Source organism: Sapajus apella, unplaced genomic scaffold (assembly GCF_009761245.1).
Source record: "Sapajus apella isolate SASKATOON/1434 unplaced genomic scaffold, GSC_monkey_1.0 scaffold75, whole genome shotgun sequence".
NCBI lineage: Eukaryota > Metazoa > Chordata > Mammalia > Primates > Cebidae > Sapajus > Sapajus apella.
The window spans coordinates 4,307,755-4,325,980 of record NW_022437015.1 but is presented as its reverse complement, the minus strand read 5'-3'; the positions used below and the strand labels follow the sequence as shown (position 1 = coordinate 4,325,980).

General features: G+C 38.9%; 1 protein-coding gene and 1 pseudogene across 11 annotated transcripts in view; one reads left to right on the top strand and one right to left on the bottom strand.

Moving 5' to 3' along the window:
* The window catches only part of ATRX (ATRX chromatin remodeler), a 290,081-nt gene extending 280,376 nt beyond the window's left edge, over positions 1 to 9,705 (top strand). For 7 of the 10 annotated variants that reach the window (XM_032251343.1, XM_032251345.1, XM_032251344.1 and 4 more), the window contains one exon: positions 6,810 to 7,900. In XM_032251343.1, the coding sequence (XP_032107234.1) occupies positions 6,810 to 7,088 (279 nt within the window). In that variant the 3' untranslated portion in view covers positions 7,089 to 7,900. Of the gene's footprint in view, positions 1 to 6,809 lie in introns of all 10 variants that reach the window. The other 3 variants (XM_032251338.1, XM_032251341.1, XM_032251335.1) reach the window with 2 other exon arrangements.
* A 6,708-nt stretch (positions 9,706 to 16,413) lies between these two features.
* On the bottom strand, positions 16,414 to 17,771 carry LOC116532253 (annotated as a pseudogene). The gene has a single exon (XR_004260798.1). The product of XR_004260798.1 is annotated as an MICOS complex subunit MIC27 pseudogene (transcript).
* Between the last annotated feature and the right edge of the window lie 455 nt (positions 17,772 to 18,226).

Below are 18,226 nucleotides of genomic sequence, written 5' to 3'. Positions count from 1 at the left end.
TTGGCAACGGCGGGCTGCCTCGGTAATGGCGGACGCCCCTCCCCCACAGGGCTGGACCGTCCCGGGTTCAGCTGTGCTTGCTGTGAAAGTCTCAATCCAGAGTTTCTGATTGCTGTTCTTTTGTGGGGGTGGGACCAGCCGAGCCTGATCGCCTGGCTCCCTGCTTTAGAGCCTTTTTTAAGTTGGTGTTCCAGTCGCCTGTTGAAGAGGCGCCGGGGTCTGTTTGTTTTCCCCTGCGGCCACTCACTGTGCTGGCTTAAACAGCGGTACTGAGGTTTGTGGCGCTTTTTTTTGTTTTTTCCCGTGGAATCTACTGTCCTGGTTCTCTGCTCAGTCCCCTTTTTGAGTCGGCGTACGGGCGACTTCCCGTGGCTCCAATCGCCAGCCAAAAGGGCCCCCGGACCGGTGTATTTTGTACGGAGAAGCGCGGCTCCGGGGCGCCGACAAAGCAGCCGCGCGGGGCAAAGCGGCGGCGCTGGCCGGCACAGCCGCGCTGGCCGAAACAGCCGCGCTGGTGACCTTGGAGCACCTCCGCCCGGGAATTTCCTAGTCTGTGGGCAATAAAAACGCGGCGTCCACTCACCCTCTGCGCTTTCACTGGGAGTTGCGATCCTGAGCTGTTCCTAAACGGCCATCTTGGATCCGGTCTCCATGTTTTTATATAGTTTCAAAAATTCCTCTTGTTATTGATTTCTAGTTTTATTCCCTTGTGGTCAGAGAAGAAACTTGATATGATTTCACTTTGATTGTTTTAAGACTTGTTTTGTGGCCTAACATATGGTCTTTCCTTGAGAATGATGTATGTGTGAGGAAAAGAATGTATATTCTGTGACCATTGGATGAAATGTTCTGTAAATATCTATTTGGTCTCTAGTGCAGAGTAAGTCCACTGGGTTTTGTTGTTGTTGTTGGTTTTCTGTCTCAATGATCTGTCCAATATGTAAAGTTGAGGTGTTGAAGTCTCCAGCTATTATTATTTTGGAGTTTGTCTATTTAAATAGAATATTTACTTTCTATATCTGGTGCTCCAGTGTTGGATGCACATATATTTACAGTTGTTGTATCTTGTTACTGAATTGACCCCTTCATATTATATAATGACCATCTTTGTCTCTTGAAGTCTATTTTGTCTGATATAAATATAGCTAGTCCTGCTCTTTTTTTTTGTTTCCATTTTCATGAAATGTCTTTTTTCATCCCTTTATTTTTAGTTTATATGTGTCTTTATATAGGTAAAATGTATTCTTATAGGAAACAGATGGTTAGGTCTTTTTTTAAAAATCCATTCAGACACTATATGTCTTTTGATTGGAGAGTTTAGTCCATTTATATTCAATGTTATTCTTTTTTTAAACTTTCATTTTAAGTTCATGGATACATATGTGGATTTGTTATATATGTAAACCTGTGCCACAGGTTTGTTGTACAGATTATTTAATCACCCAGGTATTAAGCCTAGCACCCATAACTTATTTTTTCCTGATTATCTCCCTCCTCCCACACTGTACCCTCTGGCCACTCTCAGTGTCTGTTGTTGCCCTCTATGTGTTCATGTTTAGCTCCCGCTTATTGGTGAAAACATGGTATTTGGTTTCCCGCTAATTGGTGAAAACGTGGTATTTGGATAGGAAACTATCCTTAGTTTGCTAAGGATAATGGCCTCCAGCTCCATACATGTTTCTTCAAAGGACATGATCTTATTCTTTTTTTATGGTGGCATAGTATTCCATGGTGTATATGTACTACATTTTCTGTTTTTTTTTTTCCAAGCATCATTATTTATAATCAGGTTTATAGAGGATATAAAATTTTTAAAAGAGATTGACAGCAGTCTCTTTAAGATGTACGCTGAGGTCTGGGTCTTAAGCCTAGATGAGAAAGTTGATTTTTGATCTCTGAGATTATTAATAGCTGAGTGGGCTGCTGTTGGAATAAGAAAAGCTCTAGTTGTCTATAACATGTTGAATTTGTCAGCCTGTTTGTGATGAGCTGCATTCAATAAACCAAATGCAGAGGCATCAGTAGCAGACTATGGCTCTGCTAGCTGAGGTTTAGAAATCACAGGATGCAACGTCTCAATTTTGGCTATGGAACTTGATAATGGGGCATTCCATAATAAATGCCTTACAAGGGGACTTGAGTATGAGTGGGCAGAGGGCACACGTATCTAGAGCGTCAGTCACTGTAGGTATCAGGAAGAAAGGCACATTTAGAGAATACATACACCTTTACACACATGGATTCTCTTTTTTTTCTCCTCTCTGGAATTTATTTTATTATTTTTATTTGCACATTTTCTTTATCTGGTGTACCACTGACATGCAGTGGTAGCTTTATTATTAGCTTTATTATTAGTTTTATTCCATGTTTCTGCTTTTCTGAATAATGCTGCAGTGAACACATACATGTATCATTATAATAGAACGATTCATGTTCCTTTGAGTTTATACCCAGTAATACGATCGCAGGGTTGAATGGTAGTTCTGTTTTTACTCTTTGAGGAACTGCCACACTGCTTTCCACAATGGGTGAACTAATTTACACTCCCACCAACAGTGTTTAAGCATTTCTTTTTCTCTATAACCTCACCAGCATCTTTTGACTTTTTAATAATAGCCATTCTGACTGCTGGTGTAAGTTATCTCATTGTGGTTTTGATTTGCAGTTCTCTAATGATCAGTGATGTTGAGCTTTTTTTCATATGCATGTTGACCACATGTATGTCTTATTTTGCAAAGTGTCTGTTCATGTCCCTTGCCGACTTTTTAATGGGGTTGTTATTTTCTTGTAAATTTCTTTAAGTTCCTTATAGATAATGGATATACCTTGTTAGATGGATAGTTTGCAAAACTTTTCTGCAATTCTGTAGGTTGTCTGTTTACTCTGTTGATAAGTTTCTTTTACTGTGCAGAAGCTCTTTAGTTTAGTTGGATTTCATTTGTCCATTTTGCTTTTGTTGTAATTGCTTTTTGCATCTTCATCATGAAATATTTGCCCATTCCTATATCCAGAAATATATTGTCTAGGTTGTCTTCCAGGGTTTTTATAGTTTTGGGTTTTACATTTAAGTCCTTAATGCATCTCGAATTCATATTTGTGTATGGTGTAAGGAGGGAGTCCAGTTTCAATCTTCTGCCTGTGCCTAGCTGATTACCCCAGCACCGTTTGTTGAATAGGGGGTACTTTCCCCATTGCTTTTGTCAGCTGTGTTAAAGATCAGATGTTTGTAGGTGTGTGGCCTTATTTCTGGGCTTGCTGTTCAGTTTCATTGATCTGTGTGTCTTTTTGTACCAATACCATGCTGTTTTGGTTATTGTAGCTCTGTAGTATAGTTTGAAGTTGTATAGCATAATGCCTCCAGTATTGTTCATTTTGCTTAGAATTGCCTTGGATATTCAAGCTTTTCTTTGGTTCCATATGAATTTTAAAATAGTTTTTGTCTAGTCTTGTGAAGAACATCATTAATAGTTTGATAGGAATAGCATTGAATGTATAAATTGCTTTGGGCACTATGGCCATTTTAACAATATTGAATATTGATACCTTTCTCTAGGTTTGGAAAATTTGAATAAACTTTATACCCCATCTGTCTCTCTGCCTCCTCTTTAAGGCCAATAACTCTTAGATTTGTCCATTCGAGGCTATTTTCTAGATCTTATAGATGTGCTTCATTGTTTTCTGTTCTTTTCTCTTTTGTCTCCTCTGATGGTGCATTTTCAAATAGCCTGTCTTCAGGCTCGCTAATTCTTTCTCCTCCTTGATCAGTTCTGCTATTAAGAGACTCTTAATACATTTTTCAGTGTGTCAAATGCATTTTTGACTCCAGAATTTCTGCTTGATTACTTTAAATTATTTCAGTATCTTTGTGAAATTTATCTGATGGAACTCTGAGTTTCTTCTCTGTGTTATCTTGAATTTCATTGAATACCCTCAAGACAGCTATTTTGAATTCTCTGTCTAAACATTCACATATATCTGTCTCTCCAGAATTGGTCCCTGGGGCCTTATTTAGTTCATTTGGTGGTGGTGTGTTTCCTGGATGCTGTGGACATTGATTCATATCTGGTTATTGAAAAGTTAGGTATTTATTATAGTCTTTGCAATCTAGCTTTGTTTGTGCCCATACTTCTTAGGAAGGCTTTCCAGGTATTCAAAGAGAGTTGAGTATTGTGATCTAAGTTGTTGGTCACTGCATCTCTATCTGCATTAGAGGGCATCCCAAGCTGGGTAATGCTGTGACTCTTGTAGTCTTGCAGACTCATAGAGATACCACCTTGGTGGTCTTGGATAAGATTTGGAAGAATTGTCTGGATTACCAGGCAGAGACTCTTGTTCTGTTCCCTTACTTTCTCCCAAACAGAATCAATCTCTGTGCTAAGCTGTCTGGAAAGCTGGCGGAGAGGTGACACAAGCACCCCTCTGGCTCCCTCCACAGGGGCCACACTGGGTTAGACCTGAAGCCTGCATGGCAGTGGGTCTCACCCAAGCTCCACAGCAACCACTGCCTGGCCTCTGCCTTTGTTGGCTCAAGGTTCTAAGGCTCCACATTCAGCATGTGGCAAAGCGTGCCCCGCTTGTGTCCTTCCCTTCTGGGCTGCAAATGTCCCCCAGCCCAAGGCCAGTCCCAAGATGCTGTCCAAGATCCAGGACCTAGAGTCAGAAACTTTAGGAATCTGCTTGGAGCTATATTCTACTTTGGCTGAGCTGGCACCCAAGCCACAAGACAAAGTCCTTTCTACCCTTCCCTTCCCTTTCCACAAGCAAAGGAGTCTCTCCCTGTGTCCACTAGCAACCCCCCCAGGCTCACAGCAGGTACTACCTGGCTACTGCTGATGTTCACTCAGGCCCCAAGCAAGGGCCTGTCAATCAGCTTGTGGTAAATGCTACCAGGACTACGACTCTCTCTTCTGGGAAGTGGGCTCCCCTGCATCCCAGGAAAGGTCCAGAAATGCCATCTAAAAGCCAAGGCCTAGAATTAGGGTCCCCAAGGGTCTGCTTGGTACCCTACCCCACTGTGGCTGAGTTGGTACCTAAACCATATGTCAAAGTCCTCTTTACTCTTTCCTTTTCTTTTCTCAACCAGAAGTCTCTTCCCATGGTGTCCACAGCTGGGAATGTGCTATGTCACACCTGAAGGTAGCCTGTCTCTGAGTCTCACTGAAGGCCCACTGCAAGTAGTACCTGATTATTCAGGGCCCAAGGGCTCTTTAGAGAGCAGGTGTTGAATCCTGCTGGGATTGGGTCATTCCCTTTAAGAGAACGAGTTTCCTCTGGCCAGGGTATGTCTGGAAATGTCATCTAGGAGCTAGGGCCTGGAACAGGGGCCTCAGGACTCTGACTGGTGCCCTATCCTACTGTGGCTGAGGTGATATTCAAGCTGCAAGACAAAGTCTTCTTTATTCTTCCCTCTCCTCTCCTCAAGCAAAAGGAAAGAGTCTGTCCTGGAGCTGTGAGCTATGCTGCCTGGGATTTGCAAAGTGGGGGCACAAGCAATCTCCTGGCCACCCTGGCTGGTATCTCACTAGGTCACATGACCCCCAAGTCCAGTGGCTCTCAGCCCAGCACAACACAGCACAGGACTTGGGAGTCTTTGTGGCCTAGATTGCCTTTCAGGTTTATTTAGAATCGCAGAACTCTTTAGTTCACGGTAGCAAAGCTTGTCAGAAGTCAGGTTCCACCTGCTGGGATAGGTGATTTCCCTCTGGCTGTGGCTGGTGTAAATACTCCCTCAGTGGGTACCAGCTGAGTTCTGCCTGGTGTTTCTTTTCACTGTGACAGGGCAGCACTGAGCTCCAATGAAGAGTCCCACAATCACTGTACTCTCCTCCAAACACAGAGATTCTCTCTCCCTGCCACCTGGCTGCTCTTGGGATGAGTGAAGGGTGGCATTGACAGTTCAAGACTGGTTTTCTACCCCCTTTAGTGCCTCTTTCAGTGATATGAAGTTAAAATCCGGTACAATGATTACTCACCTGATTTTTGGTTCTCAGGAAGTTGCTTTTATTGTGGATAGTTTTTCAATTTGGTGTTCCTGCAGGGAGGACCATCAGTGGAGGCTTCTATTCAGCCATCTTGCTCTGCCTCCAGTCACATTTGCCATTGTTAAATAACCTCAAAATAGTAGTATACTTGTCAGTGTGTTTAATTTGAGAATAAAAAGTGAGCTATGAATGATACTTATCAAAGGTTTCTATTAAGTTATATAATTCTTTAAAAGGGCGCCGTATTCCAAGATCGTTGATCATGTTTCCCAACACAATTGTTTGCCAGCCTTCTGCCTTATACTTGGAAAATTCAACTCTTGACACCAGGGAATCCATTTCTGTGGCATGTATTTTACTTAGAAAGCACTGCAGGGTTATGTGGTTTTAAATTATATTAGGAAATTTGAGACATTCTAGGTCAGAATTATTCCTGCTGCAAGTGCCTTTCCCTTTGGTGTTTGTCACTAAAATGTTTGTCTGTCATGTGAAATACTCAAAAGAATGACAAAAGAATCTTGACCAAAAAATGCTGTAACTAATACTTGAGACTAATCACAGTGCGGAACACGTTACTACGGCAACTAACATAAATGCTGCTTGCAATACAATAGTAAAGACATTAAGAGAATTTAGCCGTAAATGGTCTTACTAACTGGTTTCTACAGTAATGGTCCTGTGAATGCCATCAAATTAGTAATGGTGATAACAATAATGTGTTTTCCTTTTGGTATGGTACCCCCTTAACAAATCGATTTTAAGTCAAAACTTGATACCTCTTTTGAGACAGGTCATGCACTTGTAACAACTCCCATTTTCTCTCTATAGTTAATCAGCTGTGTTCAGCGAATACTTATGAACAGAAGGCTCCAGCAGCAGTACAATCAGCAGCAACAGCAACAGATGACGTATCAACAAGCAACACTGGGTCACCTCATGATGCCAAAGCCTCCAAATTTGATCATGAATCCTTCTAACTACCAGCAGATTGATATGAGAGGAATGTATCAGCCAGTGGCTGGTGGTATGCAGCCACCACCATTACAGCGTGCACCACCCCCAATGAGAAGCAAAAATCCAGGACCTTCCCAAGGGAAATCAATGTGATTTTGCACTAAAAGCTTAATGGATTGTTAAAATCATAGAAAGATCTTTTATTTTTTTAGGAATCAATGACTTAACAGAACTCAACTGTATAAATAGTTTGGTCCCCTTAAATGCCAATCTTCCATATTAGTTTTCCTTTTTTTTTTAAATAGGGCATACCATTTCTTCCTGACATTTGTCAGTGATGTTGCCTAGAATCTTCTTACACACATTGAGTACAGAAGATATTTCAAATTGTTTTCAGTGAAAACAAGTCCTTCCATAATAGTAACAGCTCCACAGATTTCCTCTCTAAATTTTTATGCCTGCTTTTAGCAACCATAAAATTGTCATAAAATTAATAAATTTAGGAAAGAATAAAGATTTATATATTCATTCTTTACATATTAAAAAAACACAGCTGAGTTCTTAGAGTTGATTCCTCAAGTTATGAAATACTTTTGTACTTAATCCATTTCTTGATTAAAGTGATTGAAATGGTTTTAATGTTCTTTTGACTGAAGTCTGAAACTGGGCTCCTGCTTTATCATCTCTGTGACTGAAAGTTAGAAACTGAGAGTTATCTTTGACACAGAATTGTGTGCAATATTCTTAAATACTACTGCTCTAAAAGTTGGAGGAGTCTTGCAGTTATCTTAGCATTGTATAAACAGCCTTAAGTATAGCCTAAGAAGAGAATTCCTTTTTCTTCTTTAGTCCTCCTGCCATTTTTTATTTTCAGTTATATGTGCTGAAATAATTACTGGTAAAATTTCAGGGTTGTGGATTATCTTCCACACATGAATTTTCTCTCTCCTGGCACGAATATAAAGCACATCTCTTAACTGCATGGTGCCAGTGCTAGTGCTTCATCCTGTTGCTGGCAGTGGGATGTGGACTTAGAAAATCAAGTTCTAGCATTTTAGGAGGTTAACACTGAAGTTGTGGTTGTTAGGTTCACACCCTGTTTTATAAACAACATCAAAATGGCAGAACCATTGCTGACTTTAAGTTCACATGAGGAATGTGCTTTAACAATTCCCAGTACTATCGGTATTGTGAAATATTCCTCTGAAAGATAAGAGTCACTGGCTTCTATGCGCTTCTTTTCTCTCATCATCATGTTCTTTTGCCCCAGTTTCCTTACATTTTTAAAAAATTGTTTCAGAGGTTTGGTTTTTTTTTTTTTTAGTTTAGATCGTAAGGCAATCATTAAATCAAAATTAATTCATCCAATACCCTTTTACTAGAAGTTTTACTAGAAAATGTATTACATTTTTTTTCTTAATCCAGTTCTGTAAAAATGACCTATAATTTTATTCATGTACAATTTTGGTTACTTGAATTCTTAAAGAAAACATTGTTTTTGACTATGGGAGTCAATTCAACATGGCAAAACCATTTTTGAGATGATGATATAACAGGTAGTGAAACAGCTTAAGAATTCAGAAAAAACTGGGTGTAGGCTTTGCTCTAGGTATCACTGGATTAGAATGAATTTAACATTAGCTAAAACTGCTTTGAGTTGTTTGGATGATTAAGAGATTGCCATTTTTATCTTGAAATAACTAGTGGTAAAACATCCGGGAGCACTAGAATTGTGATAATAGAATCTGTGAGGTTTGGTGGATCCCTCCCCCACCTTCCCATGATGAGATATCACTAATAATTTCTGTATATTTAGATATCATGCCAGCCATGTAATCAGATTTATTTAATTGGGCGGGGCAGGTGTGTATTTACTTTAGAAAAAATGAAAAGGACAAGATTTATGAGAAATATTTGAAGGCAGTATACTCTGGCCAACTGTTATCAGTTGGTATTTCTACAAGTTCAGAATACTTTAAACCTGATTTACTAGACCTGGGAATTTTCAACATGGTCTAATTATTTACTCAAAGACATAGATGTGAAAATTTTAGGCAACCTTCTAAACCTTTTTCACCATGGATGGAACTATAACTTAAAGAATAATACTTAGAAGGATTAATTGGAAATCAGAGTTTGAAATAAAACTTGGACCACTTTGCATACACTCTTCTCACTGACATTTTAGCTACATAATATGTACTTTGAGTATAACATCAAGCTTTAACAAATATTTAAAGACAAAAAAATCATGTCAATAAAATACTAAAAGGCTCATTTTTATATTTGTTTTAGATGTTTTAAATAGTTGCAATGGTTAAAAATGATGATTTAAAATGTTGCTTGTAATACAGTTTTGCCTGCTAAATTCTCCACATTTTGTAACCTGTTTTATTTCTTCGGGTGTAAAGCGTTTTTGCTTAGTATTGTGATACTGTATATGTTTTGTCCCAGTTGTATAGTAATGTTTCAGTCCATCATCCAGCTTTGGCTGCTGAAATCATACAGCTGTGAAGACTTGCCTTTGTTTCTGTTAGACTGCTTTTCAGTTCTGTATTGAGTATCTTAAGTACTGTAGAAAAGATGTCACTTCTTCCTTTAAGGCTGTTTTGTAATATATATAAGGACTGGAATTGTGTTTTTAAAGAAAAGCATTCAAGTATGACAATATACTATCTGTGTTTTCACCATTCAAAGTGCTGTTTAGTAGTTGAAACTTAAACTATTTAATGTCATTTAATAAAGTGACCAAAATGTGTTGTGCTCTTTATTGTATTTTCACAGCTCTAAAATCTGTGCACATACTGTCTCATAGAAAATGTATAGCTTTTGTTGACCTATATAATGGTGGTTCTTTTGCACATTTAGTTATTTAATATTGAGAGGTCACGAAGTTTGGTTATTGAATCTGTTATATACTAAATTCTGTAAAGGGAGATCGCTAACCTCAAAAAAAATTTACATACCAGGAAGCCCATATGTGTTTGTTAGTTTTGGATGCCTGTGTAATCCAGCCCATTTCCTGTTTCCCAACAGCTGTAACACTCATTTTTAAATCAAGCTGGGCTACCAACCCGTACTTGATAGAAAAGCTGGTTACCATTCAGAAGCCATAGCAGGTAGATGGAAACCTTATTACCTGGCCTCCAAAGAAGCTGAATATTTTGTAGCCTTCCCTTAGCTATGTTAATTTTCCCTCCATTATCATAAAATCAGATCCATATTTATGTTCCCCAAACAAAACTTTTAAAGCAGTTACATATCTGTCCCAGTAGCCCTTGTTTCCTTTGAGGGTAGCATATTGTGAGGCTATAGAGACTATTCTAACAGTAAAACAGGTCAATCCTTTTACATGTTTATTTTACTAAAAATTATGTTCAGGTTGTTACTACTTTATTTCACCAGACTCAGTCTCAAATGACTTGGCTATCTCCAAATCAAATCTGCCCTTAGAGAATAAACATTTTTCTGCCATTAATTTTTTCAAGTCTATAATCGGAGCCAGTCCCAAGGGAGTGACCAACTTTCAGAAATGCTTTCATCTTTGCAACATTTTATATATACTATTATATGGGGTGAATAAAAAGTTTTAAATCCAAAATATATACTGTGTCAAAATTCAGTATCTGCCAGGTAACTAAACTGTTCACATCACTAGTGTTGGGTGTAGTAGGATAGTGGCTAACCCCCAAGAGCTGCCATAAAATTCCCTTATGATAGGCACTACCACTCTCTTTGGAATAACCTTCCTGACACAATTGTGCCCCTAAAGTAAGAGAATCATCCTTCCTTTTTGCTCTCTAGGGATCTTTCTGATCGTGACTGCTGCACACACACCTTCACCAAGAAAGAGCATGTAAATTGAGGCTTTTAGTAAAGATAATAAGAATACAACTTTAATTGAAAGAATGAAGGAGTGAGGCAAATCCTAAAATACTGCAAGCAGGCCCTCTTTAATACATACATATCACAAGCAATCTCTACCCAGCAACACTCCTCTACAATCTGTTCCCGAACATTCTACCCTTCTCTGATAGAAACGTAAAGGAGGGAGATTTGCTGTAATCTTCAGCTATACATACCAGACGACTACTAAGATACTTTTATCTATTAAGTATACCCAGGTTCATCCCTGTGGTCCTCGTGTCAAATACGTATTGGTTTTCAAGATAGGTAAAGAAAGATGGCTTATCAGATGCAAGGATGGGATTTGCTTTAGTTATATGAGGAGAAAGTATAGTACTGAAACAGAACAAAGAGTAATCACCGAAGAGACTTAAATTGGAGTGGATTGATAAAGAGCCTTGAAATCCTGAATGAGTAATTCAGTATAGAGGATAACAAGGGTTTGTGAGGCAGATGATATGTTTAGCAAGTAAAGATGGTGATTTGGGTGAGGGTAATTTGGTTTAGAATGCAAGGTGAAGAAAGATTGGAGATAGGAAGATAATTAGTTCAAGCATGAAGGACAAAAGGAAAAAAAAATCATTAGAGGTTGCATAGGATAGTGAAGTTTTACAATGATACAAGAAAAACCTGTTATTTTACTCTCCCCCTGAGAAGCCTTTGTTTTGGAATTTTTATTTTTACACACATAAAAGTTCACTTATTCTGATTACTCTCAAATGTAATGGTCTTTCTAAATTTTTTGTTACTCCTTTACATTTGCAGAAAGTGAGGTTGGTCCTTTGAGTGTAATTCTACTTTTTTTCCCCAAGCCAGTTCTTAAGAGTGAAATACATTTCTGTTACATTTCCGTGGGACCCATTCATTCAAAGTGCTAGTATCTTTGTGGGTAATGTTATAAGCTTTCCTTAGTATTTTCAACGTGCTTTGTAGTTATCATGTGTTAACCTATACACAACGTATCTGTGAGAGAAGTGAGAATAATTAATGTTTTCCTTATGACAAGCTATAAGTGAAACCAAAATCAAATCCGTTGCACTTAAAGAGGCAAAAGACATATTCTAGTTATTTAAATTCTCTAGGTCCTTCACATCTACTTTGAGAAAAATGGGAAAATATAATACTTTGCCTGCTAGAGGGCAGGGGACTAGGCCAGGTGATTTCTCAAGTCCTGTTCACCTCCCTGAATTAAACTGTGAGGAAAGCACAGCCAAAACGCAATGTGTTTGTCTAAGGTTACAGGGCAAATTTGTAAGCATTAGAAATCCCTTCCCTTTGGCTAACCCTCTCCCCTACTAAGCTATACCTTTTTTTTTCCCTCTGTGCAGAAAAATGAGAGGTCTGACATTTTAATGACAAAGCAGGTAAGTTGTAATTGGCTCTCATCACCACTTCCACTAGCTGTAACCTTTATCTTTTGCCCAGAGGCTCTCCCAGAACTTCCTACTGCCTTTGGAACTCATTGCAGAAAATGAAAAAAACATGTTTAAGAATCTGATTTTTGTATTTTGGTTGGCTGATTGGGTTATGAACATGACAAAACATCAATGAAAATACAGATCAGTTTTGTGAAGTCCACTTTTAAGCAAATAGTTGGTGATTTACCACTCTATTGTTTGTAACTAAAGCCAAATTAGACCAATGTTTACATTGTCTGGTCTGGAAAAAGTTCATAGTGAGTAAGAGGCAATATTTGTTTATGTTGACTCCTGTGTAACTACATGGAACACTTTTTGAGATGTATGTTTTATAGTCAAATTCTATGACAAAAAAGAAAACTAATAGATGGGTGAAACAGGAATCATTACTTTTTTCTGTAGCTGCTTGTGCTCCACATGCCAGTAGCAAAGCAGGTAGACACACTAGCCTATTGAATACATTCAATGAAAACAAAACCAAACTTAAGAAAAGGTGGGAGGGGGATGTGGTTTACCACTATTTGAAGTCTTACTACTTTATCCCCAACTCTTAGTAAGTTTTCAACAATACAGTGTGGAGAGGTTGGGCTTCAAAGGCTTTAGCGATGTAGGCTTACTTGCATCTAATTATCCTTAACAAAGTAAACCTTTTATTCTATTAGCAAGCTTTCCACCCTGTCTTCCCTCGTCTTGCACACACTATCCCTGGATGTGCTAAGCTCAGACGAAGTGCCTGCCTGCGACATCTTTCCCCAACTCTAGCCTTATATTCTAGAAATGCCTGTTTGTGAGGTTGAGGAGGACTTGTAGAACCTTAGAGTGCCAGAGACAGTAGGGGTCTTAAAGTCCATGTAGCCCATACGCCTCCCTTTACAATCAGGAAGACAAAGGCCCAGAGAGGGGAAAATGTGCACCAGGGCACTCATGTCTTCTACCTTTTATTCCAGTTCTCATTCCACTGCATTCAGATGCTTTTTGTTACATTTAAATTCTAATTCATTTTCTTCCATCCACCAGACCAAATTAAGCAAATTTTCAGAATAGTGGGTACTGAGCTAAGCTTAAAAATGAGAACTGTTTGTGAAAAGTAGAATATGTAAACCAAAATGAAAGGGTAACATTCTTGTGATAACTGTAAAACAGAAGCCCCCGACACATCCCCTAAACCATTAATTTGGCATCCAGAATATTGGCTTCAGGATTTTGTTTCAGAGGTATATTTAATTTCTTTAAATGGTTCTTTTACCACACTCGGTATGGTTTACACCGATAGGATCAAGGAGCTCTGTTCTACTTTCTGGATCTCAGTATCCAGTGACAAGGATGGAATCATTCAGCCTTCCTTAGACCAGGCAAGTTTATGCACCAAGTACTTTAAAATCCTCCATTTCAAATGAGAAACGATGATATATTCATGAGAAAACAAAATAGCTCTGTGTTAGTATAGTGATCTCTGTCAGAATAAGGGTGACTGTTCTTGAGTTACAGAGCTGTACCACATGGATCATGAACAGTTTACATATTTCTAAGGAACTGAAAGCAAAATGATTTTATTTTTAGACAAGTTCTCCCTCTGTCACCCAGGCTGAAATGCAATGGTGCGATCTTGGCTCACTACAGCCTCGACCTCCTGGGCTCAAGTGATCCTCCCACCTCAGCCTCCCAAGTAGTGGGACTACAGTAGTGCATCACTACGCCTGGCTAATTTTGTTTAATTTTTGTGGAGACGATGTCTCACTATGTTGGCCAGGCTGGTCTTGAAGTCCTGGGCTGCTCAAGTGATCCTCTTGCTTCAGTTTTCCAAAGTGCTAGGATTACAGAAGGTAGCCACCATGCCTGGCCCTAAAATGATTTTAATATGCTAGCACTTGGGAGCATGGTTACATCTGTAAACTTGGACAAGTTACTTCACCTCTATGTATCTTCTCTCACACAGTGATCAAGATTTATTGAGCACCTATTGTGTTTCAGGCACTATGGCCAGTCACTTTTCATTACTCCTGTGTTGCAGATGAGAAAATTGGTTTGAAATAATTTGCCCAGTGTCTTACAACTAACTGAAAGAGGCAAATGGCAAATGTTTTTTCCCACTGAAGAACCCTGCAATTCTTCCTTGAACTGTGGTTTAACCCCAGCCAAACCAAATGCAAACCATTTAGAGAACCTTATTTTGTTCTTTTGCATATTAGCTCTCACATCTGTTGTTACTTTAACCAAGACTTAAATAAAACAGAATACTCCCTGATATGATTTGGGTCTGTGTCCCCACCAAATCTCATGTTGAATTGTAATCCCCAGTGCTGGAGATGGGAGGTGATTGGATCATGGGGACGAGTTTCTTTTTTCTTTTTTATTTATCTTTAAGTTCCGGGATACATGTGCAGAACGTGCAGGTTAGTTATATAGGTATACATGTGCCGTGGTGGTTTGCTGCACCTACTGACCCGTTCTCTAAGTTCCCTCCCCTCACTCCACACCTCCAAAAGGCTCTGGTGTGTGTTGTTCCCCTCAGTGTCCATGTGTTCTCATTATTCTCATTGTTCAACACCCACTTATGAGTGACAACACGCAGTGTTTGGTTTTTGTTCCTGTGTTAGTTTGCTGAGGATGATGGCTTACAGCTTCACCCATGTCCCTGCAAAGGACATGCTCTCATTCCTTTTTATGATTGCATAGTATCCCATGGTATATATGTATCACATTTTCTTTATCCTGTCTATCATTGATGGGCATTTGGGTTGGTTCCATGACTTTGCTATTGTAAATAGTGCTGCAATAAATATATGTGTGCATTTGTCTTTATAGTAGAATGATTTATATTCCTTTGGCTATATACCCAGTAATGGGGTTGCTGGGTCAAATGGTATTTCTGGTTCTAGATCCTTGAGGAATCACCACACTGTCTTCCGCAATGGTTGAACTAATTTACACTCACACCAACAGTGTAAAAGCATTCCTATTTCTCCACAGCCTTGCCAGCATCTGTTGTTTCTTGGCTTTTTATTAACTGCGATTCCAACTGGTGTGAGATGGTATCTCATTGTGGTTTTGATTTGCATTTCTCTAATGATCAGTGATGCTGAGCTCTTTTTCATAAGTTTTTTGGCCACATAAATGTCTTCTTTTGAGAAGCATCTGTTTATATCCTTTGCCCATTTTTTGATGGGGTTGTATTTTTCTTGTAAATTTGTTTAAGTTCCTTGTAAATTCTGGGTATTAGACCTTTGTCAGTGGATAGATTACAAAATTTTTCTCCCACTCTGTGGGTTGCCTGTTCACTCTGATGCTAGTTTCCTTTGCTGTGCAGACGCTCTTTAGTTTAATTAGATTCATTTGTCAATTTTGGCTTTTGTTGCAACTGCTTTTGGCATTTTTGTTATGAAGTCTTTGCCTATGCCTATGTCCTGAAAGGTACTGCCTAGGTTTTCTTCAAGAGTTTTTAATGGTTTAGGTTTTACATTTAAGTCTTTCATCCATCTTGAGTTAGTTTTTGTATAAGGTGTAAGGAATGAGTCCAGTTTCAGTTTTCTGCATATGGCTAGCTAGTTTTACCAGCACCATTTATTGAATAGGAGATTCTTTCCCCATTGCTTGTTTTTGTCAGGTTTGTCAAAGATCAGTGGTTGTAGATGTGTGATGTTATTTCTGAGGTCTCTGTCCTGTTCCATTGTTCTATATGTCTGTTTTGGTACCAGTACCAGGCAATTTTGGTTACTGGAGACTTGCAGAATAGTTTGAAGTCAGGTAGCATGATGCTTCCAGCTTGTTCTTTTTGCTTAGGATTCTCTTGGCTATGCAGGATCTTCTTTGATTCCATAAGAAATTTAAAGTAGTTTTTTTTTTCTAGTGCTGTAAAAAAAAGGCAATGGTAGTTTGATGGGAATAGCATTAAATCTATAAGTTACTTTGGGCTGTATAGCCATTTTCATGATATTGATTCTTCCATTCCATGAGGATGGAATGTTTTCCCATTTGTTTGTGTCCTCTTTTATTTCCGTGAGCAGTGGTTTGTAGTTCTCCTTGAAGAGGTCCTTCACATCCTTTGTTAGCTGTATTCCCAGGTATTTTATTCTCTTTGTAGCAATTGTGAATGGGAGGTCATTCATGATTTGGCTCTCTGCTTGTCAATTATAGGTGTCAAGAGATGCTTGTGATTTTTTTTTTCATGTCCCATAAAACACGGATATTTTATTCCAGCTCTAGGAAATGAAAAAAACAAAAAACAAAAAACAGAGGGAAACACATCTTTCCACACACCATTCTAATTTAACTGACATTAATTCAGGGAAGCTAGAGCAGAAATATATGTTTATACATATAAATATGTATGTCTTTATACATACATAGATGTATTTTCAGATTTTAGTCTCACTGGAGTTCATGTCTTCATTTGTTGTTGTTGTTTTTTAATAAATGCCCTTAAAGGTCACCAAATGCAAGCTAAAACTTCTATCTATGCCTCCTCGTCAATCATTTAATATCGTTTGCATTGCATTCACAGTTTCTGTGTTAACCACTTATTTAATTTATCAAATTGCACATTTGGAGATGTAAGGGGAAAATTTGTTTTAGGTAATACTCTATGTATCAGTTACCCATTACATGATTTTTTTCACCATTATTTGCAACTTCACACATCTTGTAGTTTTCTATGTAGTCTCTCTATGCAGTCTACTTCAGCTTCTAGTGCTGTACATATCTATATCTTCTGGGTGGGACTGCCCGTGATCCATGAGCTTGGGGTCAGGCATAAACTGTGTAGCACCTGAGGTGGACACTGATTTGGTCTTTGCTTCAGAGCTGAGTTCTGTTGGCAAAGGCACTGAGTGTTGTTTCAAGACGTGAGTTGTTTTTCCAGATACTTGTATTTCGGCAGAGGATCCTAGCTTAGTTTTTTCCTTAGGTTGAGGAAGTGACTCCTTTTTGTTGCTTTTTGTCCACAGTGATTTAACTGTTTCAAAAATTTGCTGGCTTGTAGCATATATCTTTTTCCCTGTTACCTTAGCAATTATTACCGACTGAACTGGGTAGCAAACAGTTGCTCCTAAAGTGGCCAGTCCCAGAGGATAAGTAATTTTCTTAAACTTAGAACATTTTCTCGCTGAAACCGAGCCCACCAATCCTGAAACTGTAATAACTCCCATTTTCGGAAGAAAATCTTGAGGAGGATTCTTCAGATAGACATAAGCATCTTTTCCAAATTGTACTGTATCCATTATCCCATTTTTCACAAAGACATAAACACCCTTGCACCAGCCAATATAACGACCAGTTGCAGTGCGGACAGAAGCAAAGCCCATTTGTAAATGACCAGGCTGCTCTTCAACATATTTAGACAGGAGCGGCGGTGCTGTATATATGGGGAGCTGCTCTGGTTTCACTAGCTGCTTTTTGGATTCCTCTTCTTTGGTTGCATGTACACTTACAGATGCATAAATCAGACCTGTAGGCACGGTTGTCAGTTTTCCCATCCTGATCGCCGCCATGTCTACGACCCTTTCGGCCAAAGTTTTCAGACTGATGCTTGTGATTTTTGCACCTTGATTTTCTATCCTGATAATTTTCTGAAGTTGCTTATCAGCTTAAGAAGCTTTTGGGTTGAGAAAATGGGGTTTTCTAGCTGTAGGAACATGTCATCTGCAAACAAAGATGATTTGACTTTCTGTCTTCCTATGTGAATACCCTTCATTTCTTTCTCATGCCTGATCACCCTGGCCAGAACTTTCAATACTGTATTGGATAGGAGTGGTGAGAGATGGCATCCTTATCTTGTGCCATTCTTAAGTGCTTCCAGCATTTGCCTATTCAGTATGATTGTTGCTGTTAGTCTGATGGGCTTCCCTTTATAGGTTCCCTGACTTTTCTCTCTGGCTGCCCTTAACACTTTTTACTTCACTTTGACCTTGGAGAATCTGATGATTATATGTCTTGGGGTTGATCTTTTCATGGAGTATCTTAGTGGTGTTC